Genomic DNA, 27398 nt, shown 5'->3' with positions numbered 1-27398 from the left:
GACAGAGAGCAAGCAGGGGAGGGGTAGAGAGAGAAGGAGAGAAAGAATCCCAGGCTGGCTCCATGCTGTCAGCCTGGAGCCCAACGTGGGGCTCAAACTCACAAACCATGAGATCATGACCTGAGCTGAAACCAAAGGTCAGACGCCTAACCAACTGAGCCACCCAGGCACCCCTTGATGTACTTTAAAATAAACCAATAAATGTAAATAAAATGTTTCCCAAAGTTCTGTGAGCTATCACAAGAGATTACAGAACCTGAGGAGAGGCTGTGGAAATCCCAGATTTATAGCTGGTTGGCCAGAAGTACAGGTGACAAATGTACTTGGGACTTGCGACTGGCATCTGAAGTGGGAGGCAATCTTGTGGAACAGCGCCCTTAACCTGTGAGGTCTGCGCTAACTCTGGGTAGTTATGGCCAGAATGAATTGAACAGTAGGACCCCCAGTTACTGACCACAGAGAGAACTGGAGGAGTGCTTGGTGTGGAAAGCCCACATGTTTGGTGTCACAAGTACTGTGAATAGAGGAATGGGTTTCCTTTTACCTATATTAAGAAACTCTTGCCTCAGACAGGCAGAGATGGGAAAAGGACTATTTTAATAGCTGTGTGAGATCACTGTGGATAAATTCTTCTTTGATACTACACCCAAATGTGACAGTGGTAGTTTCTTAACGGTAAGTTAGAATGGTAGAAGTGCAAACCCTAGCAGTGAACTTGTCTGTTATATTAAAATCCAATGGTGTATCTCCCATGTTAGGAGACCTTTTACTCATGATTTTACTACATCATATATACATATTTTTAAATTTTTTAAATGCTTATTTATTAATTTTTGAGACAGAGCGAGACAGCAGGGCAGGGGCAGAGAGATAGGGAGACAGAGAATCCCAAGCAGGCTCCACACTGTCAGCACAGAGCCCAATGTGGGCGGGGCTCAATCTCACAAACCGTGAGATCATGATACGAGCCTAAGTCAAGATTAAGTTGGATGCTTAGCCAACTGAGCCACCCAGGTGCCCCGACGTAAATTTTTTGGAATATTTTGGAAAATATTGGTTCACTGACTTATGTAGACCTTCCAAATGTTGATGCCCTGCATCATATAGTATAAAAAAAGAAATCACATCATTAATATCACAAACATCTTATCAGAACACTCTTTAAAGCTGTCAAAGCATAGGGTGGTGAATACGAGTTTTCCAAAATTCTAATTTTCATTGAAAAGCTCAAACTTTACCCACGGGCAAATACTGTCAGCTGTTTTCCGTGAAATGTCAAACTTCATTCATTCATTTCCAAGAAAACATCTGACAAATACCCAAGTCTGTAACCATAGTCATTCTTTAGAGTAAAATGGTATTCCATTAAATAAGCAGCTAATTGAGCTCACAAAAACAAAGCCATACACCCATGTTGTGATGGGCTCTAGGTTTTGTACAGAAGTGCACACCTGAAACTAATACTACACTGTAAGTTAACGAACTGGACTTTAAATAAAAACTTAAAAATAAAATAAAAACATTTACATCTTAGAAAATACATGCACCCAAGACTTTAGATTTAATAAAGTTAATTATCTACTTCCCCAAAGACATCTTTCAGTAAAAGCGGCACTTAGTTTTACTGGGAGTATGTAGCAGCACAAAATGACGATTTGTACAATCTGGCCCAAGGCCAGCAGGTTTTCCCACAATTGCTTTTGCACCATCACTACAAAGTCAACACAGTGAAAAGGACAAATAGCATCTCAGAATTACTGTGGAAACAGTTTGGACTACATGCAACCTGTTGAAAAATTCTCCGGGACTCTATGGGTGTGCAAACCATACTTTGAGAACCCCTGGGTTAACAGAATAAATTTTTTAACAATAGATTATTATTCCTATTTTTACAGGAAAAAAAAAACCTTATGTACAAAAATTTTAAATGACTTATTTGAGTTAAGAAAGTGCTGGGGTGAGGGTGGGGCCAGGGAGAAGCAAAAACAGTTTTTGTATGTGATTGAAGTTGTTATCAGCTTAAAATAGATTGGTATAAGATCTTTTATGTAAGTCCTATGGTGACCACAATAAAAATATCTACAGAAGATATGCAAAAGAATGAGAAAGAAATCTTAAGTGTGTCACTACATAAAAACAAGGAAACACAAAGGAAGACAGCAAGAAATGAAAAGAGGGAAAAAACCTAAAAGCCACTCACAAAAACAAGACAAAATGGAAACAGTAAACCCTACCCTATCAATAATTACTTTAAATGTACATGGATTAAATTCACCAAAGACTGAATTTTTTTTTTTAAATAATAAAGATCCCACTACATGCTGCCTACAAGAGACACTTTAAATTTTGGTTTTGAGAGAGACAGACAGAGAGACAGAGCATGAGCAGGGGAGGGGCAAAAAGAGGGAGACAGAACCAAAGCAGACTCTTGGCTCTGAGCTGTGAGTACAGAACCCGAAGGGGTGCTCGAGCTCACGGTTCGTGAGATCATGACCTGGGCCCGAATTCAGACGCTTTACCGACTAAGCCACCCAGGCACCCCAAGAGACTCACTTTAGATTTAAGGACACACATTGGCTCAAAGTGAAGGGACGGAAAAGATACTCCATGCAAATAGTAACCAGAAGACAGCAGGAGGAAGGGGACTAACCTTATACCAGACAAAAATAGACTTTATGCCAAAAACTGTCATAAGAGACAATGATAAAAGGGTCAATCCACCTAGAAGATATAACAATTATAAACACATCTCTGTACTTATTCTGATGTACCTAACATCAGAGCATCTAAATATTAAATCAACCACTGACAGAAGTGAAGGAAGAAATAAACACTAATACAATAATAGAAGATGTCAATACCACATTTTCAAAAATAGATACAGAATATCCAGACAGAAAACCGGAAGGAAACAGAGGACTCAAACACCACCACAGACCAAAAGGACCTAACAGACATACACAGAACATTCCACCTTACAGCAGCAGAAGGGAATACACACTCTTCTTAACACATTCAAATCATTCTCTAGGACAGATCACATGTTAAGTCAAAAACAGGTTTTAGATTTAAGACAGAAATCATAACAAGTATCTTTTCCAACAGCAATGGAATAAACCCAGAAATCAAAAGCAAAAAGAAAACTGGAAAATTCAGAAATATGTGGAAATTAAACAATATATACTCTTGAACAATGAATGAGTTGAAAAATACATCAGGAAATTTAAAAAATATCTGGAGACAGGGGTACCTGGCTGACTCAGTCAGTAGAGCATGCAACTTTTGAAGTTGGGATGGTGAGTTCAAGCCTCACACTGGGCATATAGCCTACTTAAAAAAAAAAAAAAAAAAAAAAAAAAAAATCCTGAGACAAATGAAAACACAACATACTAAAATGGGATGCAGTAAAACCAGTATCCAGAGGCACATTTATAACTATAAATGCTTACATTAAGAAAGTAGAAAGATGTCAAAGAACATCTTTACAGAACTTTACAGAAGAAACTAGAAATAACAAATTAAGCCCAAAGTTAGAAGGAAGGAATAACAATTAGAGCAAAAATAAGTAAAATACAGAATAGATAAACAATAGAAAAATCAAGAAAAGAGTTGTTTTTTAAATATTTTTATTAAAATAATTTTTTTAAACATATATTTATTATTGAGAGACAGAGCATGAGCATGAGCACGGGAGTGGCATAGAAAGAGGGAGACACAGAATCTAAAGCAGGCTCCAGGCTCCAGCTGCCGGCACAGAGCCCGACGTGGGGCTCGAACTCGCAAACTGTGAGATCACGACCCGAGCCGAAGCTGGGACGCTTAACCGACTGAGCCACCCAGGTGCCCCAAAGAGTTGGTTTTTTAAAAAGATCAACCAAATTGACCAACTTTTAGCAGACCAAAATAAAAAGACAACTCAAATAAATAAAATAAAAAAGGAGATATAACAACTCATGCCACAGAGATAAAAGTTTTAAGACACTATTATGAACAATTATATACCAACAAACTAGATATATGCCAACAATCTAGAAGACACAGGTAAACTTCTAGAAATATACAACCTACTAACACTGAATCATCAAGAAACAGAAATTGAACACATCTATAATTTGTGAGGAGACTAAATCAGTAACCAAAACTCTTCCAACAAAGAAAATCCCAGGAGAAGATGGCTTCACTGGTGAATTCTACCAAACATTTAAAGAACTAACACTAATCCTTTTCAAACTCTTTCCAAAAAAATTAAAAAAGAAAGAACATTTCCAAACTCATTTTATGAGGCCAGCATTACCCTAATACCAAAACCAAAGACACCATAAGAAAACTACAGAACAATATCCCTGATGAACACAAATGCAAAAACCCTCGACAAAATACTAGCAAACAGAATTCAACAGTACATTAAAACATCACACACTATGACCAAGTGGAATTCATCCCTGGAGTACAAGGACAGTTCAACATATAGAAATCAATTCTAGTGATACACCACTTCAACAAACTGAAGGATAAACATCATATGACCTACTCAATAGATGCAGAAGAAGCATTTAACAAAATTCAACACTTTCATGATTTAAAAGTTTCAACACACTAGGAACAAAAAAAAAAAAAAGGAAATGATCTCAATATAATAAAGGCCACACATGAAAAATTCACAGCTAATATGATACTCAGTTGTGGAAAACTGAAAGCTTCTCCTCTAATATCAGCAACAAGGCAAGGATGCCCACTTTTCACACCTCTATTCAACATAGTATTAGAAATCTAACCAAGGTTATTGGGATAGGGGGAAAACAAAGGGCCTCCAAATTGGAAAGAATGAAGTTAAATACCTCTATTTGCAGATGACTTAATGTTACATGTAGAAAACCCTGAGGCGCCTGGGTGGCTCAGTCGGTTAAGCATCTGACTCTTGATTTCGGCTCAGGTCATGATCTCACAATTCATGAGTTCAAGTCCCACATTGGGCTGTGTGCTGACAGTGCAGAGCCTACTTGGGATCCCCTATCTCCCTCTCTCTCTGCCCCTCTTCTGCTTGTGCTCTCGTTCTCTCTCTCTCTCTCAAAATAAATAAACTTAAAAAAAAAAAAGACACAAAAATTAGAAAAAAAACCTGACAGATTTAATTCAGGATTACAAAATCAACATGCAAAAATTAGCTGCATTTCAGGGTGCTTGGGTGGCTCAGTTGGTTAAATGTCCAACTTCGGCTCAAGTCATGATCTCATGGTTCACAGGTTCTAGCCCTGTGTCAGGCTCTGTGCAGACAGCTCAGAACCTGAAACCTGCTTCAGATTCTGTGTCTCCCTCTCTCCTGACCCTCCCCTGCTTGTGCTCTGTCTCTCATTCTCTCTAAAATAAGTAAAAACCAATTTTAAAAAATTAAAAAAAAATTAGTTGCATTTCTGTATACTAACAACAAACTATCCTACCCAAAAAGGAAATTAAGCAAATAATCCCACTTACAATAGCATCACGAAGAATAAAATACTTAGGAATAAATTTAACCAAGGAAGTGAAAGATCCGTACACTTATAACTGTAACACACTGCTGAAAGAAATTCAAGAGGACACAAATAAATGGAAAATCATCTTGTGTTCATGCAACGGAAGCCTTAATATTAAGATGTCACTACCCAAAAATGATCAACAGACTCAACTCAATTCCTATCAACATCTCAAAGGTATTTTTTCAGAAATAGAAAAAACAATCCTAAAATTCATAAAGAACTACAAAGGACCTGAATAGCCAAAAACAACCTGAGTCAAAAGAACAAAGCTAAAGGCATCACACGTCCTGATTTCAAAATATATTATGAAGCTACAATAATGAAAACAGTATGGTACTGACATAGAGACAGACATACAGATCAAGAGAACAGAACCACAATGAGATACCATCTCATACATGTGAGGATGACCATAATAATAACAAAAAGAAAACACAACACGTTAACAAATGTTGGTGAGATGTGGAGGAATTGGGAGAATTGGAGTCCACATATACTGTTGGTGGGAATGTAAAATGGTGTAGTTACTATGGAAAACAGTATGGAGCATCCTCAAAAAATTAAAAACTGAACTCTTTTATGATCCAGCAATGCCACTTCTGGGTATTTATCTAAAAAAATTGAAATCAGGATCTTGAAGAGATATTTGTACTCCCATGTCATTGCAGGATTATTCACAATTGCCAAGACATAAAAACAACCAAAGGTTCATGGATGGATAAATGTATAAACAAAATGTGGTATATACATTCAATGGAAGACTGTTCAGCCATAAAAAAAAAAAAAAAAGGAAAACCTAACTTATGTAACAACATAAATGAACCTTAAAGGCATAATGCTAAATAAAATAAGTCAGTCACAGAAGGACAAATACTGGAAGATCCCACTTATATATGGTATCTAATATAGTCAAACTCAGAAAAGCGGAAAATAGAACTGTAGCTGTTAGAAGCTGGAAGGGGAGAAATAGAGAGTTGCGATTAACAGGTATAAAGTTTCAGTTACCCAAGGTGAATACGTTCTGGAGATCTGCTATACGCCATTGTATGTATGGTTAAAAATATTGTACTGTACACTTAAGAATTTGTTAAGAGGGTAGAGTTCATGGATCTCGTTTACCACAACAGAGAAAGAAAAAAGAATTCACGGAAAGAAGAGAAAGTCCCAGAGTTAGGACAAAAGTTCAGGTATGACTCATGATCAGTACTGTCTCTACTGTGGAGAGCTATAAAAAGGGAAGGGAAGTTGTGCTTGTTTTTTCTCTACATTAATTAATTAATCCTCTCTATACCCAGGGCCTTGAAGAAAGGTATCAATTGTGAAGATTCAGGGGGACTGTTTTGCCTTTAACCAGATCTAACATAATCCAAGCTAATTCCACTCTCTCAACAGATGTTTATTGTATAGCCACTATGAGCAAATTATTAATCAGAACAAAGACACTAGTTTTGAAGCAAATGCCTATCAAAAAACCTAAAAATCAGAACCTGTGTTGTTTCTCAGTTTTTGCTTTTCCACCAACTAAAAACAGCTGCCAATCCCAGACAAATACTGTAAGATGTTGTACAGACGTTAATGCACATTTTTGAGGGGACTAAAACTAACTGAAAGAAGTTTTGATACCTTTAAATAAAATATTAACTATATTTCATTTCAGAAACACAGAATGAAGTTACACCCTTCTTTTGGATCAGAAAAATTCAGTTTTAAGAGTAAAAGGACATTAACATATTTTAAACATTTTAATAAATTAATAAATGAAACAGTTTTAACTCAATAAACGCTTGGCTAAGCAAAGATAAATGCTTTGGTTCAATTTCTAAAATACTCTTTTAATAAAAGAACAAAGGAACATAGAAATGCTTAAAACATCTGCTTTTTAAAAAACATACCTTTTAGGAACCCATGAGGACAGATTACTGGAAGTAAAGAACTTTCCTTCAATGATTTGAGCGATGTTCAAAACTCCATTACTCACTTTAGTATTTCACTAAGAAGTTTTCAATTTTTAAAAAAATGCTATTTATTTTGAGAGATAAAGAGGGAGAGAGACAGCACGCGCTCAAGCACAGGAGGGGTGGGAGGGTGGGCGTAGAGAGACAATCCCAAGCAGGCTTCACTGTCAGCACAGAGCCAGACTTGAGGTTCGAACCCACAAACTGTGAGATCATAACCTGAGCAGAGATCAAGAATCAGACGCTTAACCAACTGAGCCACCCTGGCACCCTTAGTGTCTACTTAAATGCAAGTACAAAACACCAGTATATTCTAAAGAAGTTACTTGGAAGAAATTACACGTCAATTCTGAATTCTTAGTATCATCAATCTTTAGTTATAAAAGCAATAGGCCACTACAAATTCCTTTACAGTCACCTTGTGAAGCTCAAGAAGTTTTAATACAATGAAAATGATTACAACAGAAACCTTAGAGGCAGGCGTTAGACCATCATCTTCTTAATATATTTGCATTTTAAGGGGAAAACAGAAAATCTATATAGGATACTCATTCTTTGATTTGCTCTGAAATCCTAAGGACTGGGTCAAGATGAAATAAGCACACCTCACCCACCCCACAGAATGCAGCTAAAAACACCAGACAAATGTATCTGAAGACCTGGAAATGGTAGCAGGCAGACAGAAAGGAAACCAGGACTCAAAGTGCCACCAGAGCAGAGCCAAGTGTCCCACTTTGTTTCTCCAGTATCTCCTGGCCTGGACTCAAAAGCTGAAACTGCACAAGGATGCACAAAGAAAAAGCTCCACAGAAGCCCTCTATTTCTGGTCTAAGGAGCAGGGAGGGGTTTCATATGGATAGCAGAGAGTGAGGGAAATCTCCTGGGCTTTCTTTCACTCCAGTCTCCATCCCCAGGCAATGGCAGCAGCACTCAGGCAGGCTCCAAAAGCTCTCCAAACTCTGTCCTTTGACAGAGAAACCATAGTCCCAGTAAGAAGAGGAGAATCCCTATTTCTTTTATCCACTGTCCTCTGGCTGCTTGGCCACAGAAGCTGACATAGTGGTAGAAAGTGAAGCCCCAACTTTCTAGCCAAAGAACCAGGAAGGTAGGGTCCCCTAGGCACTAGAAACTGCTAGGGAAACAGCAGAAAAGAAGAAGGCCTGTGAAAAGCATATCAAGTTGTGTGTGTACTCCTGGGCTCACACATGAACTGGGCATGCATGGACTTGACTGTAACAGCATACCAATGGGTGTGAGAACTAAACTATGACCTTTCCACTGGACAGGTCTCAGACTGGACCCTAGCAGGCATAGATACAAATACAATCCAAAACTGAATGGACTCTAGAACCACAGCCTACAGAATGCTAGTTGGAACGTGGCTGAACCTAACCAGGTGAATTGCTTGCTAAAACAAAAATTCAACATTCTTCACAGGATCTAAACATGACCCAGAATCATGCAAGTCAAACTGTCCTTAATACAATCCAAAATTAACTGCCATACAAAACCCCAGAAAATCCCATTATCTCACAAGTGAAAAGACAAGCAAGATGATACAGATACACAGATGCTGGAATTATAGAACAAAGTTTTTTTTTTTTTTTTTTTTTTTTTATAACCATGTTCCAAGAAGTAAGGTCAAATACTCTTGAAACAAACAGAAAGACAGCTTCTGCAGAGAAAAAGATTTAAAAAAAAAAAAAAAAAGCACAAGAAGGAAGAGGAGGAGGAACAGATGGAAGGATGAGAACCAGAAAAAAAAAATAACCTAAGGTTAAAATTCACTGGAAAGACTCAAAGCATGATGGAAATGACAGAGGAAAGAATCAGTGAATTCAAAGATATACGAATAGAAAATTTCCAAGCTGAAAAACAGGAAAACAAAAAATTAGACAAAAGCACATAGAGCCTCAAGGATCTGCAGGACAATGACAAACATACAACATTTGGGTCATTAAAATCTCAGAAGAAAGAGAAAGAAGTATGGGGCCAAAAAAAAAAAAAAAAGTGAAAGAACAATCAATGGCTGAAAACATCCTCTTTTGAAAATCAAAAAGCTCAGTGAACCTCAGATGGGATAACCAAACTGCTGAACATTAGAGACAGGGAAAATATCTCGAAAGCAACTATAAAAAAGATGCTAAATATAAGGTAATAATGATTCCAAGACTGCAGATTTCTCCCAGAAACCATGGAGGCCAGAGGCAGCGAAACAGCACTTTTAAAGTGGTGAGAGAAAAGAACTATCAACCTTGAATTCTCTATCAAATGAAAACTCCTTCAAAATAAAGAGACTCTTAGATGGAAAATTACTGAGAAAATTCTCTGACAGCAGTCCTGCTCTAGAAGAAACGCTAGAGGGATCTTTGAGATGTTGGTGAAGTAACAGAAATAACAACTGAACTTCAGGAATGAAAGAACAGCAACAGATATGGCAAATACCAGGCTTACACATAACAGACAATTCTTAAGTTCTGTAAGTTGTGTCCAACAGTTGAAAGCCAAATTCCCAACACCGTCTGATGGGATTTTCAACAAAAGTGGATGACACTACACCACATGAGTGGGGAGACAAAGGGACCTACATGGCCCACTTGATGTAATAAAATGATAATTTTAGGGGCTCCTGGGTGGCTCAGTTGGTTGAGTGACCGACTTCGGCTCAGGTCATGATCTCACAGTCCATGGGTTTGAGCCCCGCATCGGGCTCTGTGCTGACAGCTCAGAACCTGGAACTTGCTTCAGATTCTGTGTCTCCCTCTTTCTCTGCCCTCTCCCACTCATGCTCTGTCTCTGTCTCTCTCTCTCTCTCTCAAAAATGAATAAACATTAAAAAAAAATTTAAGGGGTGCCTGGGTGGCTCAGTCGGTTGAGCGGCCGACTTCGGCTCAGGTCACGATCTCGCCATCCGTGAGTTTGAGCCCCGCGTCGGGCTCTGGGCTGATGGCTCAGAGCCTGGAGCCTGCTTCCAATTCTGTCTCCCTCTCTCTCTGCCCCTCCCCCGTTCATGCTCTGTCTCTCTGTCTCAAAAATAAATAAACGTTAAAAAAAAAAAATTAAAAAAAAAGAAAGATAATTTTACGTGGACTGTGTATGTATGATGGTATGTATACTGCAATCCCTAGAGAAACCACTAAAAACCTACACAAAGAGATATAATGAAGAACTAAATAGATAAATTCTTAAAAAAATTCAAAGAATCCAAAAGAAAAAAGAGAATAGGAAATCCAAGGATGGGAACAAACAGAAAAATAAAATGGGAGACATAAATTCAAACACATTAATAATTACACTTAATATAATTATATATAAGTTAAATTAATAAGTATTGGCAATTATATTTACATATTAAAAGGTAAATAATCACGTTGTAATTAACTACACTTAATATAAAGAACTACACTACAACTTATACTGAAATAAATTTATCAACAAAAAAAGATTGTCAGAATGGATTTAAAAAAAAAATGACCCAACTACATGCTATCAAAAGAAACTCACTTTAAAAATGATGAAGGCAAGGGGTGCCTGGGTGGCTCAGTCAGTTGGGCGTCCCTTTGGCTCAGGTCAAGATCTCATAGTCTGTGAGTTCAAGCCCCACGTCAGACTCTGCACTGACAGCTCAGAGCCTGGAGCCTACTTCAGATTCTGTCTCCTTCTCTCTCTTACTCTCCCCCACTCACACTTGTCTGTCTCTCTCTCTCTCTCTCTCTCAAAAATAACATAAAAACATTAAAAAAAAAATGATAAAGGCAAGTCAAAAGTAAAGCGAAAGAAAAAGATGTACCATGAACTGCAGTGGCTATATAAGTCAGACAGAAGAGATTTCTGACCTTAGAACAAGTGAAGTTACCACAGATAAAGAGGAACATTACAAAATGGTAGGATCGATTTACCAAGAAGATTCAATGATTCTAAATAGGTACAAACCTAACAACTGAGCCTCAAAATACATGCAAAAACAGAACTGAAAGCACAATTGGAAAAATCCACAACTATGCTCAGAGACTTCAACACGCCTCTCTCAGTAACAGATATAAAAAACATAAAAGTACTGGCAATGATACAGAAAAACTGAACACCATCATCAACCAACTCCATCGAATTGACATTTATAGAAAACTATCAAACAGCAGTATATTCTTTTCATTGTATGTGAGTTATTCACCAAGATAAACCATATCCTAGGCTATTTAAAATTTTCAACAAATTTAGGGGCACTTGGATGGCTCGGTTGAGCGTCCGACTTCGGCTCAGGTCATGATCTCACAGCTCGTGAGTTCGAGCCCTACGTTGGGCTCTGTGCTGACAGCTCAGAGCCTGGAGCCTGCTACGGATTCTGTGTCTCCCTCTCTCTCTGCCCCTCCCCTGATCGTGCTCTGTCTCTGTCTCTCTCTCTCAAAATAAACATTAAAAAATGTTATAATAAAAAATTTTTTAACAAATTTAAAAGAATTGAAATCATTCAAAGTATGTTTTCTAACCATGATATAATTACACGGGAAGTCAGTAACAAAAAGATCACAGATAAAATTCTTCAAACACCTGAAAATTAAACAACATATTTCTAAATAATCATGGGCAAAAGAGTAAGACTCCAGGGAAATTAGGCATTTTATTTTTATTTAATTCAAAGTATCAGAATTTGTGGGGTGTAGATAAAACAGTGATTGGAAGGAAATTTATAGCATTACATGCTTCTCTTAAAATACAAAGGTCTCTGGGTGGCCTGGGTGGCTCAGTCGGTTAAGTGTCTGACTCTTGATTTCCACCCAGGTCATGATCCCAGAGTTGTGGGATCAAGTCCCGCATAGGGCTCTGTACTGACAGCGCAGAGCCTGTTTGGGATTCTCTCTCTCCCTTTCTCTCTCTCTGCCCCCTCCTGCTTGCATGCCCACGCATGTGAGCAAGCTCTCTCTTTCTCAAAATAAAGAAATAAGCTTAAAAAAAAAAAAAAAAGGTCTCTTGGGGCACCTGGCTGGCTCAGTCACTAGAGTATGCGACTCTTGATATCAGTCAAGGTTATGAATTTGAGCCCCACATTGGGTGCAGAGATTACTTAAAAAAATAAAATCTTTCAAAAAATTAAAAAAAAAAAGGTCTCAAATAAACGATATAAGTTTCTATCTTAAGAAATGAGAAAAAGTAAATCTAAAGCAAGCATGAGAAGGGGCACCTGGGTGGCTCAGTTGGTGGGGCAACTGACTTTGGCTCAGGTCATGGTATCACGGTTTGTGAATTCGAGCCCCGCATGGAGCTCTGTGCTGACAGCTCAGAGCCTGGAGCTACTTCAGATTCTGTGTCTTCCTCTCTCTCCACACCTCCTTCACTTGTGCTCTCTCTCTCTCAAAAATAAACATTAAAAAAAATTTAAAGCAAGCAGGAGGAAAGAATTAACACATAGCAGAAAAATCTATAAAATTGAAAAGAGAAAAACAGATTAAAAAAATCAATTGTAAATCAAAAGCTGGTTCTTTTAAAAAGACAGATTAAACCCCTATGTATGCTGGCAAAGAAGAAAGAAGACACAATTACCAATATCAGCAATGAAAAAGCGGTATTACTACAAACTTGAGACTAAAAAAGAAAGTAAGGGAATCCTAGATAATTACATGCCCATAAATTCAACAATTTAATGAAAATAACAATTCCTTCAAAGCTGCAAAGTACTAACATTCCCTCAAGAAGAAATAGATAACCTGAATAGTCCTAGATCTATTAAAGAAACAGAATTTATAGTTTGAAACACTCTGAAAAAACACACAAAAAAACCCCAACAATTCTACATGATCTTTTCCAGAAAATAGAAGTGGTGGGAAAACGTCCCAACTCATTCTTGGGGGCCAACATTACATTGATACTAAAATCAGACAAAAGCAGTACAAGAAAACTACAGCCCAAATCCATCATAAACGTAAATGCAAAAACGACCAACAAAATTCAGAAAATCAAATCTAGCAACATATAAGAATAAAACACACCACACAACCAAATGGCACTAAACCTGGGAATGCAAGGTTATTCAAACTTTCAAAAATCAATCAATATAACCCATCACATTAACAGACAAAGAAAGGAAAACTACATGGTCGTATCAAACGACACAGACAAAACATGTGACAATTCAACACCATTCATGATTCAAACAACTCTCAAGAAACCACTAAGAGAAGCAGACTTCCATCAACCTATAAAGAGCCTTTATAAAAAACTCATGGTTAACCTCATACTTCATGGTGAAAGACTAAATGCTTTCCCTCCAAGATCAGGAACAAGAATATTCATTCTCACCACTCCTAATCAACACAATACAGCAAGTCCTAGCTTAGTGCAATAAGGCAAGGGGAAAAGGAAAAAAAAAAAAATCAGAAAGCAAGAAGTAACTGTCCTTATTCACAAACAACATTAATGTAGAAAATCCCAAGTAATCTACAGAAAAACTACTAGAAGTAGTGAGTTTCATAAGGTCGCAGAATAGGTTAACATATAAAAGTCAATCATATTTCTATATACTAGCAATACAAAATTAGAAACAAAAATTTTTAAAATAGCATTCACGGGGCACCTGGGTGGCTCAGTCAATTGAGTATCCGACTTCAGCTCAGGTCATGATCTAATGGTTCATGAGTTCAAGCCCTGCATTTGGCTATCTGCTGTCAGCACAGAGCCCACTTCAGATCCTCTGTCTTTCTCTCTGCCCCTACCCCACTCACACTCTCTCAAAAATAAATAAAAACATTAAAAACAAAATTGCACTCACAATAGCACCAAAAAGAAATATTTAGATATGTTTTAAAAAATATATGAAGGATGTGTACACTGAGGACTACATATTGCTGATAAATAAATAAGATACCTAAGTAAATAAAAACATCCTCCATGTTCGTGTATTCTAAGACTTGATACAGTTAAGATGTAAATTCTCATCAAACTGACCTAAGGATTGAATGCAATTCCAATAAAAACTCCATCAGGATTTCTTTTTTCTTTAATGTTTATTTATTTTTGAGAGGGGGTAGGAGAGACAGAGTGCAAGTGCGGGAGGGGCAGAGAGTGAGGCAGACACAGAATCCGAAGTAGGCTCCAGGCTCTGAGTTGTCAGCACAGAGACCCACACGGGGCTTGAACCCACCAACTGTGAGATCATGATCTGTGGAAAGCTGGATGCTTACCCGACTGAGTCACCCAGGCACCCCTACCAGGATTTCTTATAGATATAGACAAGATTGTGCTAAAGACTATATTTAGGGGAAAAAAAACAAAAAAACTAGAATAGACAGAACAATTCTGAAAAAGAAAAAACTTGGAGACCTCATACTATCTAGTTTTAAGACTTACTGTAAAGCTACAGTAATGAAGACAGCGGATACTGATTGGTGAAGGAATAGACACATGTATCAATGGAACAGAACAGAGTCCATAAATAGACCTACAGAAATATGGCTAAGGTACAAGGGCAAGTCAATACAGTAAGGGTAGTCTTTTCAATCAGTTGTTGTTGAAACAACACCATATTCATATGCAGAAATGAAAAACAATACAAAAATATTTGACCACCTCTTACATCTTAGACAGTATTAACTCAAAATAGACCATATATCTAACTGTGAAGGATGAAATCATAGTACTTTTAGAAGAACACACAAGAGAAAATCTTCATGACCGTTAATTAGGCAAAGAGTTCTCAGGGTATGACTCCAAAAGCACAATCCATAAAAGAAAAAAGTCACTAAATTAATCAAAAAGTCCTCTTGTTCCGTGAAAGACACTATTAAGAGAATGAAAAGTCAAGCTATCAACTAGGAGAAAACATTTGAAATCACATAGCCAAAACAGTTTTATACCCAGAACACACACACAAAAAAACCTCTCAAAATTCAATGTCAGTAAAACAGACAATCCAAGAAAATATGGGAGTATGTTGCTGGTGGATATGCAAAATGGTACAGCCACTCTACAAAACAGTCGGACAGTTTTTTAATATAATTAAACATATACCATATAATTCAGCAAACTTACCACTTGGTATTTGCCCTAGAGAAATAAAAACTTTTGTCCACACAAAAAAAGGTATACATGCACAAATGTTTATAGCAGTTTTATTCATAATCATTAACAATTGGAAATAATCCAGATGTCCTTAAACTGGTGAATGGATAGTACATCCATACAATGAATATTACTTAGCAATAAAAAGCTATGAACATCTTGACAGAACATGGATAAATTTCAAGCCATTATGCTAAGTCAAAGAAGCCTATCTCAAAAGCTACATATTGCAAAAATTCATTTGTATGGCACTCCAGAAAAGGCAAAACTACAGAGTCAGATAGATCAGTGGTTGCTAAATGATGTGACAGAGGAGGGTTTAAACACAAACGTGACAGAACTATTCTTATCCTGTGAGGACAGTTACAGGAACCTATGCATGTGTTAAAATTCATACAAATATACATCAAAAGAGATCAAATCTATTGCACTAAATTTTTTTAAACTAATGAAAAATGAAAAAACAAGTACTCTTTTAATAACTCCAGTATTTCTTTCTCTTTTTTTTTAACATTTATTTTTGAGAGAGCGTAAGAGCGTGCGTGCAGGGGAGGGACACAGAGAGGGAAACATAGAATCGAAAGCAGGCTCCAGGATCCGAGCTGTCAGTACAGAACCTGACATGGGGCTCGAACTCACAAACCATGAGATTGTGACCTGAGCTGAAGTCAGATGCTTAACCGACTGAACCACCTAGGCGCCCCATCCTCCACTGCTATTTCTCTGTTTTATTGAAATAAACTACCACCAAACCAAAAGGCTTCCAAAAAAAGAAAAAAAAAAAAAAAAGAAAAAAAGAAAAGGAAGTGTATTACAATTAAACAGACTTCCATTTCCAGAAACAGGCTAGATGTTTAAAAAAATTCTTCGCAATACTAAATTTCCCCAAAATGCTTTTTAAAAGTATATCAGAGTTCGTGGTAAAGCAAGGGAAACAGTGAGAGGAAGAAAACAAGGACAAGCAATTCCTTAATCTGAAAACTGTGGGGCCAGTAATATTTTAGAATTCAGAATCTGGGCAGTTTTTATAGAGGTATTGCACTGTGTTTATAGAAACCAGGTTAATCCTCTAGCAGCATGTGGGACAACACCACATAATCAAACACATCTATGTTTCTGCAGTAAGTTCATACCAGTCCAGGTTAAGTTTCGTCCTTTTAAAAAATAACCTGGGATAGTCAAAGCTTTCTGGATTTCTAAATTGCAGATGAAGAACTGTGGAGCTGCAGGAGCCACTGCAAATCAAGATGGGCATAAGTACAGAGGGGAAGGGCATTCACCTGGGAAAACCACCAATGTCAAGAGACTTAAGTGTGCCTTTTCAAGAACAGTGGCCCAGGATCCAAATAGGGTAGAATTTGGGTTTTAAGTGGTAGAAATTTTAGTTTTAAGTGGTAACTAACACTAATGGATGGTACTGAAGCTGGCCCCAGATGCAGGACAAATGCAAATGCAGACATACTCTGAAACAGGCCCATTTAAACAGATTTCTCAAACAATTCCCACAGATAAAAATCCAAAAACCTATGTTCACAGTCAAAACCACTAAAATCACAAGCTACCAAGAGTGTAAATCTGAAGAAACAAACAAATACTGAATCAGATCCACAAAAACTACAGCTAATGAGGGGCGCCTGGGTGGCGCAGTCGGTTGGGCGTCCGACTTCAGCCAGGTCACGATCTCGCGGTCCGTGAGTTCGAGCCCCGCGTCAGGCTCTGGGCTGATGGCTCGGAGCCTGGAGCCTGTTTCTGATTCTGTGTCTCCCTCTCTCTCTGCCCCTCCCCCATTCATGCTCTGTCTCTCTCTGTCCCAAAAATAAATAAAAAAACAAAAAAAAAACAAAAAAAAAACAAAAAACTACAGCTAATGGAATTATCAGATGATGAATATATATTTAATAAATTTAAATAGAAAATGGGCTCAAGAGTGGGATGAAGGGATAAAGGAAGAAGAAACTAAAAAATGATGAGGCAAATTTGAATTGTAAAATTTTTTTCTAGAAATAAAAAATTCAGTTAACTTTTAAATAAGAATAACATTAAAAAATTATTCAACAGCAGATTAGACAGACCCATATTGAGACAATCAATGAACTAAATAAAAAACAGATCTGAAGAAAACACCACCAATGTGGAAAAGTTACCTACTATAGATTTCAACTCTAGGATATTCTGGAAAAGGCAAAACTATGGAGACAGTAAAAAGATTAGTGGTTGTCAGGGATAAGCAGGTAGGAAGAGATGAATAGACAGAGTACGGAGGATTTTTGAGGACAGTGAAAATACTCTGACACCATAAATGATGGATACATGTCATTATACATTTGTCCAAACCTGTAAGAATGAACAACACCAAAAGTGAACCCTAATGTAAACTATGGACTTTGAGTGACTATAAGGTATCCAGGTAGGTTCATCAACTGCAATAAATGTTCCACTCTGGGGGGGGACGTGGATGATGGGAGAGGCCTCTGTATGTATGTGTGGGCCAAGGGTATATGGGAAATCTCTGTACCTTCACCTCAATTTTGCTGTGAACCTTAAACTGCTCAGAAAAAATAAAGTCTTACTAGAGGGGGGAAAAAAAAAAAAGAAAAAGCAAACAAAGAAAAGCCAAGAAAGAAATCACCTAGCCCTGTAAGAAACAAAGAACAGATAAGATAAAAAAAAAAGAGGAAAAACTTGGAGGCTGTCTAATCAGAATTCTAGAAGGTAATACCTGAAAAATTCAGAGGGTGTAACTCCCAAATGGACAGAGAAGAAATCAAGAAAGAGGTGCTATTGTTGAAATGCCTGGACTTTAACTTTAGCTCCCCCCTCCCCCCTCCCCTCATTCTATAACCCAAGGCAAGTTCCTTTACTTTCCTAAGTCATGGCTTTCTCATGTGTAAAACAGGCTAAGGATGGCGATCTCATACAGGTGTTGGAATTAAGTGGAATTCAAGGGCAGCACTTGGCACAGAACCCAACAGAGGTCCCCGGTTGGCAATTAACAAATAATCGCATCAACAAAATTCATTAAAATGGTAGTAAATTAAGAATACGATAAGGATGAAATAAGCATTTCTGGGTTAATGATGTGATTTCAAACCCTGTGGAAGGGAAAGGCAGGACACTTAACCCTTCCTCACTGGTGAATTCTGCGAATATCCTTCTTAGAGGATCCAATCCTGTAGGTATCCCTGCTGTTCCTTTTTTATATGCCAAGCCTACTCAGGACACTCTCCATCCAAATCCTTCCAAATCTGCAAGTGGGTGTGAAGAGAAAAGAAACCTTTTCTAGTCCTAGCCTCAGCAATCAGACAACAAAAAGAAATCAAAGGCACCCAAATCAGCAAGGAGGAAGTCAACGTTCACTCTTCACAGACAACATGATATTCTACGTGGAAAACCCAAAAGACTTCACCAAAAAACTGCTGGAACTGATACACGAACTCAGCAAAGTCACAGAATATAAAATCAACGTACAGAAATCAGTTGCATTTCTATACACACACTAATAATGAACCAGCAGAAAGAGGAATCAAGGAATCAATCCCATTTACAATTGCACCAAAAACCATAAAATACCTAGGAATAAACCTAACCAAAAATGTGAAAAATCTATACACTGAAAACTATAAAAAGCTTATGAAAAGAAACTGAAGAAGACACACAAAAAAAATGGAAAAACATTCCATGCTCATGGATTGGAAGAACAAATATTGTTAAAATGCCAATTCCTACCCAAAGCAATCTACACATTCAATGCAATCCCTATCAGAGTAACACCAGCATTCTTCACAGACCTAGAACAAGCAATCCTAAAATTTGTATGAAACCAGAAGAGACCCCGGATAGCCAAAGTAATCCTGAAAAAGAAAACCAAAGCTGGAGGCATCACAAGCCCGGACTCCAAGCTGTATTACAAAGCTGTAATCGTCAAGATCCTATGGTACTGGCACAAAAACAGACACATAGATCAATGGAACAGAACAGAGAACCCAGAATGGACCCACAAATATGTGGCCAACTAATCTTTGACAGGAAAGATTATCCAATGGGAAAAAGACAGTCTCTTTAGCAAATGGTGTTGGGAAAACTGGACAGCGACGAGCAGAAGAATGACCCTGGACCATTTTCTTACACCATACACAAAAATAAACTCAAAATGGATGAAAGACCTAAACATAAGACAGGAAGTCATCAAAATCCTAGAGAAAACAGACAACAACTTCTTTGGCCTCAGCTGCAGCAACTTCTTACTTGACACATCTCCAGAGGCAAGGGAAACAAAAGCAAAAATGAACTATTGGGACCTCATCAAGATAAAAAGCTTCTGCACAGCAAAGGAAACAATCAGCAAAACTAAAAGGTAACCAATGGAATGGGAAAGAATATTTGCAAATGACATCTCAGATAAAGGGTTAATATCCAAAAGTCTATAAAGAATTTATCAAACTCAGCATGCCCAAAAAACAAATAATCCAGTGAAGAAATGGGCAAAAGATACGAATAGACAGTTTTCCAAACAAGACATCCAGATGGCTAACAGACACATGAAAAGATGCTCAATATCACTCAGTATCGGGGAAATACAAATCAATACCACAATGAGATACCACCTCATACCTATCAGAATGACTAAAATTAACTCAGGCAACAACAGATGTCAGTGAGGATGCAGAGAAAGAGAAACCCTTTTGCACTGCTGGTAGGAACGCAAACTGGTGCAGCCACTCTGGAAAACAGTATGGAAGTTCCTCAAAAAATTAAAAATACAACTACCCTATGACCCAGCAATTGCAGTACTAGGTATTTATCCAAAGGATACAAAAATGCTGATTCGAGGGGGCACATGCACCCCAATGATTATAGCAGCACTACTGACAACAAAGTATGGCAAGAGCCCAAATGTCCATCAACTGATAAATGGATAAAGAAGATGTGGTATATATATGCAATGGAGTATCACTCGGCAATCAAAATGAATGAAATCTTGCCATTTGTGACAACATGTATGGAACCAGAGTGTATTATGCTAAGTGAAATAAGTCAGTCAGAGAAAGACAAATATATGATTTCACTCACATAATGGAATTTAAGAAACAAAACAGATGAACAGAGGGGAAGGAAAGCAAATATAAGATAAGACAGAGGGAGACAAACCATGAGACACTTAAATACAGAGAACAAACTGAGGGCTGCTGATGGGTGGGGGAATGGGCTAAGTGGGCAACGGGCATTAAGGAGGGCACTTATTGCGATGAGCATTGGGTGTTACATGTAAGTGATGAATCACTAAATTCTATTCCTGAACTCATTATTACATTATATGTTAACTAACCTGGATTTAAATCAATCAATCAATCAATAAGAAAACGATTCCAACCCTTCTATTCCCCTCAAATTCTACTTTGTAAACTGATTAAACAAACAAACCAAACAGGATAAAGAGAGACGAGAAAATCACATACTTACTTTTCATTAATTTTCCTGATAAGTCCTTTAGTGGTGAAGAGGGACTATTTCTACTGGCTACTAGAAGTCTGGAGGAGGATTCTTGGGTTTCCATGGAAAGTTGATGAGTTCCTGTTCTGGCCATTTCAAGATGGAGAGAATGGGCACTGTCACATTCCCGGGAAAGCAGCAAGTGATTCTGAATGTTGCTAGTTCTATTATTCACGTCAATTCCTTCTGATGGAGTCATAAGCAACTGGGCTGAGCAAGAATCCTCCAATCTCTTGTCAAGAGACTCAGTTATAAAAGACGTTGTAGTTTCGTGCTTTTTAGATGGAGAGACAGGCTCGGCCAATGAGCTCTGCTTCACTGTGTTCAGACTGTGTGCTCTTATTCGAGACCAAGTCGTAGAGTGAAAACTTTCAGCCTCTAACCAAAATTTAACCAAATGCTCCATTCTCCGAAGTTCCATGAATTGAATGAAATAAGGGAGGACAACTGTGTCATGTAAGACTTGTTCAAGAGTCTTTGAAAGACTGGATTTGGTCTCTTGAGTCTGGTAGTCCAGACAAGATCTGCCTAAAAGAAGCAAAAGATTAGCAGCTCAGTAACAAATAATTTAAGATTGACAGATAAGTCAGTCACTTTTAGCATCAGTGGTACCAGAATTCTTGAATAAAGTTTACTTCCCTAGCAATTTAAATGAATAAAGAACTAAAAACTCTATAGTTCTGGCTTCTAAACAAGCAAGAAACAACTGTCCAAAACTGATTTAATCCATCAAAAAGCTCTTTGTAACTCAAGTATTACCTCTTTTTATTTTTTTATTTTTTTATTTTTTAGCGTTTATTTATTTTTGAGACAGAGACAGAGCATGAACAGGGGAGGGTCAGAGAGAGAGGGAGACACAGAATCCGAAACAGGCTCCAGGCTCTGAGCTGTCAACACAGAGCCTGACACGGGGCTCAAACCCACGGACCGCGAGATCATGACCTGAGCTGAAGTCAGACGCTTAGCCGACTGAGCCACCCAGGCGCCCCAAGTATTATCTCTTTTAATGGTAGTCCAGACCATGTAAATTCTTAAAAAAAAAAAAAAAAAAAAAAATCTTATGATATTAGTCCCAGAGAAAGGAAAAAAGGCCAATAAAAATATGAAAATATATTCAATCTAGTTAAAAATCCCAGAAAAGCAAATTAATACAAGGTCACATTTTTGTCTGTCAAACTGGAAGATGTTGTTTCAAAAAGTAACAATTAACAAAGGCAAAGAAAAAACAGGCCAACACTGTCACCCACTGATGATGAGAAGAAAAGATGGGAAAACCTTTTTGGTTTTTTTTTTTTTTTTTAATTAATTAATTTATTTATTTTTTAATATATGAAATTTACTGTCAAATTGGTTTCCATACAACACCCAGTGCTCATCCCAAAAGGTGCCCTCCTCAATACCCATCACCCACCCTGCCCTCCCTCCCACCCCCCATCAACCCTCAGTTTGTTCTCAGTTTTTAACAGTCTCTTATGCTTTGGCTCTCTCCCACTCTAACCTCTTTTTTTTTTTTTTTTTCCCTTCCCCTCCCCCATGGGTTTCTGTTACGTTTCTCAGGATCCACATAAGAGTGAAACCAGGGGCGCCTGGGTGGCGCAGTCGGTTAGGCGTCCGACTTCAGCCAGGTCACGATCTCGCGGTCCGTGAGTTCGAGCCCCGCGTCAGGCTCTGGGCTGATGGCTCGGAGCCTGGAGCCTGTTTCCGATTCTGTGTCTCCCTCTCTCTCTGCCCCTCCCCCGTTCATGCTCTGTCTCTCTCTGTCCCAAAAATAAATAAAAAAAATAAAAAAAAAAAAAAAAAAAAAAAAAAAGAGTGAAACCATATGGTATCTGTCTTTCTCTGTATGGCTTATTTCACTTAGCATCACACTCTCCAGTTCCATCCACGTTGCTACAAAAAGGCCATATTTCATTTGGGAAAACCTTTTTGAAGGAGCACTCCGTAACAGACAGCAACGCTTTAGAAATCTCCATGATTTTCAGTCTAGTAACTCCACTGCTAGGAACTTTTCCTGAGGAAAACTGTGGATGTGTGGATATAGCTAGAAAAATGTTACCAACTCTCAGCACTGATTACAACAGAATAAAGAACAGTTCTTGGAGATTAGCTAGAAAAGTAAAATTAAATAAAACTTAATAAAAATATGCTCATTTTACGTTAGACTAAATTTAGGTTATGATTCTAACCACAAACTAGTTATTAAACAAAAAAATTTAAAAACATTTTTTACATTCACAGCAGTGGCACATTGAGGTTCATTTTCATAAAATTAACAAGGGCTTCATCAATTTTTCAAAAGGGCTTTTCTTAATCCTTTGATATTCAAATCATTTTCTTTTGAATCTCTCTGCGAATCATCCTTGCTGGCTGTCTCATTGTCAATGTTAACTAGGGCATCTTGGTCAACATCACTTTCACGAACTTCAGAAAATCCTGACCCTTTACAAGACTTACAATATTTTATTTTATTTTAAGTTTATTTAATTTATTTTGAGAGAGAGAGAGAGAGAGAGCAGGGGAGGGGCAGAGTGAGGGAGAGAGAATCCCAAGCAGGCTCCGCGCTGTCAGCACAGAGCCCGATGCGGGGCTCGAACTCACAAACAGTGAGATCATGACTTGAGCTGAAACCAAGAGTTGGAGCCATGCAGGCGCCCCTAGAATTACAATTTTTTAAATTAAACTTCTAAAAAATTTTTTAATGTTTGCTTATTTTTGAAAGAGAGAGAGAGACAGAGCGGGTGCGGGAGTGGGTCAGAGAGAGGAGGAGACAAAGAATCCAAAGCAGGCTCCAGGCTCTGTGCTGTCAGCACAGAGCCCAATGCAGGGGTCGAACTCACAAACCGTGAGCTCATAACCTGAGCTGAAGTCGGACACTCAACCGACTGAGCCACCCAGGCGCCCCTAAATTAAACTTTTAATTTTGAGATAATGGTAAATTCAAAAAAAAAGTGTAAGACACAATATAGAGATCCCATGTACCCCTTACCCAGGTTCCCCTGTGGTAACATCTTACAAAACTACAGTACAGTATCCCACCAAGGGACTGACACTGATACAATCCACCAATCTTACTCAGATCTCCCATTTTACCTGTACTCACTCGTGTACTTTGTTCTATGCAATTTTATCACATGTAACCACCAAGATACTCAACAGTTCCAATGCCACATGGATCCCTCATATGGCCTTTCATAACCACGTCCTCTGTTCCTAACCTCTGGCAAACACTACCGTGTTCTTCACTTCTCTAATTTTGTCGTTTCAAGAATATTATACAGAGGCGCCTGGGTGGTTCAGTCACATCCTCTGCCCCCGCCTCTGCCCCTGCCCGCTTACGCACACACGCTCTCTCAAAAAGAAATTTTTAAAAACCATTAAAAAAAAGAAGATTATACAGATGGAATCACACTACACAAATATAACATTTTGGGACTGGCTTTTGACTCTCAGCCTAACTCCCCTGAGATTCATCCAAGTTGTTAGGTATATCAATAGTCTGCTCTTTTTTATTGCTGAGTAGTATTCTGTGGCATGGATGTATCAGTTTATTCAATCAGTTTATTTCCACTGACTGTGGAAAGACAGTCAGTTTTTGGCTTTTAAGCTGCTATGAACATTGGTATATAGGTTTTTTATGTGAATGTAAGTTTCCACTTCTCTGGGATAAATGCTGAGTGAAACTGATGGGTCATATGGTAACTGCGTATTCAGCTTTATAAGAAACTGCCAATCTGTTTTCCACAGTGGCTGTACCATTTCACATTCTCACCAGCAACACAGGAGTGATCCAGTAAAACTTACAATTTTATCTTGTGACCAATACAAATGTTGTTTGCAACGTACTGCTGAGTGTGACCCATCATAAATACTTTGGCACCTTTGAATAAACACTAATGTTAAGTGAAGATGGCAAAAGAGGGATTAATTTTATTCGACATCAATTTATTCATGGGACTGTTTTTTCAATTTATGATACCATGGTATGCAATTTTTATAAGTGCAGAAATCTGGGTGACAAAAATTCAGAAAACATCAATCTCCTTATCTTTAGGGGTGGGGGACAAGGGACAAAGAGAAGCTATTTTAACATAATAGGGATCCTACTACACACAGTTATGCGACCTGCTTTTTAAACTTTCACCTTAGGGGCGCCGGGGTGGCTCAGTCGGTTAAGCGTCCGACTTCAGCTCAGGTCACGATCTCACGGTCCGTGAGTTCAAGCCCCATGTCAGGCTCTGGGCTGATGGCTCAGAGCCTGGAGCCTGCTTCCGATTCTGTGTCTCCCTCTCTCTCTGCCCCTCCCCCGTTCATGCTCTGTCTCTCTCTGTCTCAAAAATAAACGTTAAAAAAAAAAAATTTAAACTTTCACCTTAGATATTTCTCTATGTTATCTTCAGATTTTTAAATGGCTACCCACTATTTCAAATACAGGTATACCACAACTTGACTGCTTCTTCATTAACAGATATTTACCTTGTTCCTCGCTTTTTTGCTATCACAAACAACACACACATACTCGGATATACATCTCTTTGCATATATGTAAATATATCTGAGGGCTAGATCTTATATTTTATATTTTGATAAATACTTCCAAACTGCCTTCCAAAAAATTTTCATCAATTTAAACTTCCACTAAATAGGAGTGGCCATTTCTCTTCATCTACATTAACATTCAAATTACCAAACTTTAAATATCTGCTCATGTGTTGGGGGAACTTATTTAAATTTGCATTTCCCTGAGTATGCATGAAGTGAGGCATCTTTTTCATATAATTAGCAGCCAAATATATTTCTTCTGAAAATGGCCGATTTTTCTACTGAGAATGCTTCACATTTTATACTTACAGGAACACAATAGAGTGCCATTCATTATACTTATAGCTGTTATTTTAAATACGTTTTTTCAAAGCCTGTTCCAATTGTAATTCCAGTATCCTCCAGCAAGAGTTTCACATATTACACTCAAATCCTTCCTTCTATTGGAAGTTAACAAAAAGTGAGTCACTTACCCAGGTCACCAAAATGAGCAGCCTCCATGTGGCTTGGCTGCTTCTTAAGTGTTGCTGTCCTGCTACTTGAGAAGGAGTCCATGTTGGCAGAAATGGCATTGATTGCAACATGACTTGGTCCTGCTGCCTCCAGCAAGGCATGATTTTTAGTGCTTTTTTGTGGGGAATGTACAGATATTGAAGCTGTAATTTTTCAAAAACAAATGGTTAAAAGTTAAACGCAATTTGATCGTCTAAAACTGTCTCATAAAAGGGCTTTAAGAGAACCTTAAAAATTAAATTTTGTAACACCTCTCTTAGGTATGCACTCAAAAATACTTAGGGGAAAGGTAAATCAATCAAGGGGCAGAAAACTGGAAGGAAATGTCCTATTATTATTTAAAACTCTCAAAATATTGTGCTAAAAACGAAACTGAAAACAGAGAGCTTTGAGAACTTCTGATGATAGAAAGTGCCAAAGCCAGGAAACATTGATATATGGACCCTTTTCAATTCCTTAATCCTTTTTTGTCCAAAGAACAAAAAACTAAAACAAAATAGGGGGGGGAACCAGAAAATACTCTTCAGAACGCTTATATTACCTTTACCTTTTATTCTCATTTTTTTTTAAGTAGGCTCCACACCCAACATGGGGCTTGAACTCATGACCCTGAGATCAACAGTCACATGCTCTAATGACTAAGCCAGCCAGGTGCCCCTTATTTTACTTTTTAATTGGGTAACAAATTTCTCTATTTAATAAAAAACATTTCTAATCAAGTTTCAAGCTGCTTAAACATAAAGCACACTTAAAAAAATTCACAAATAGGGGCACCTGGGTGGCTTAAGTAAGCATCTGACTTTGGCTCAGGGCATGATCTTGCGGTTCATGAGTCTGAGCCCCGCGTCGGGCTCTGTGTTGACAGTTCAGAGCCTGGAGCCTGCTTAAGATTCTATGTCTCCTTCTCACTCTGCCCATCCCCTACTTGCGCTCTGTCTCTCTCTCTCTCTCTCAAAAATAAATAAACATTAAAAAACAATTTTTTTATTCACAAAATATACTTTCTTTAGTAGTCTGAAGAAAGATCCTATTGACATCAGAATAAAGAGACTAGTTACCTATTTATTAATAGGAAATAATCAACTCAATATTATAATACTGTCAAAGTAATCCTGTGACCTTGTTGCTACACAGCTAGATCAAAATTCTAGCTATCCCCCCAAATATCAATGACTCTTATTCAAGGTTTTGAAGAAGTTTTGGTTTAGCACATTGCTATAGTGAGAAGGAGAGAAGAAATACAGGTCACCTAGCATTCCATACCCCACACCCTCAAGATAAATACTCTTAGATAACTAAACTTGTAGCCACCAACACTATTTATTTTACTACA

General features: G+C 37.9%; 1 protein-coding gene across 1 annotated transcript in view; it reads right to left on the bottom strand.

Annotated features, from left to right (window-relative positions):
- AKAP10 (A-kinase anchoring protein 10) overlaps positions 1–27398 on the bottom strand; it is a 79732-nt gene that overhangs the window by 37528 nt on the left and 14806 nt on the right. Inside the window, exons 3-4 of the mRNA XM_058705303.1 lie at positions 26026–26208; positions 20984–21541 (exon numbers count right to left, since the gene is read on the bottom strand). Coding sequence (XP_058561286.1) covers positions 20984–21541; positions 26026–26208 — 741 coding nt within the window. The remainder of the gene's footprint in view (positions 1–20983; positions 21542–26025; positions 26209–27398) is intronic.

The sequence above is a fragment of the Neofelis nebulosa genome, chromosome 16, assembly GCF_028018385.1.
Source record: "Neofelis nebulosa isolate mNeoNeb1 chromosome 16, mNeoNeb1.pri, whole genome shotgun sequence".
In the NCBI taxonomy this organism is placed as follows: Eukaryota; Metazoa; Chordata; class Mammalia; order Carnivora; family Felidae; genus Neofelis; species Neofelis nebulosa.
Note: the sequence above shows the minus strand (reverse complement) of the source record. Positions and strands in the feature narration are given on the sequence as shown.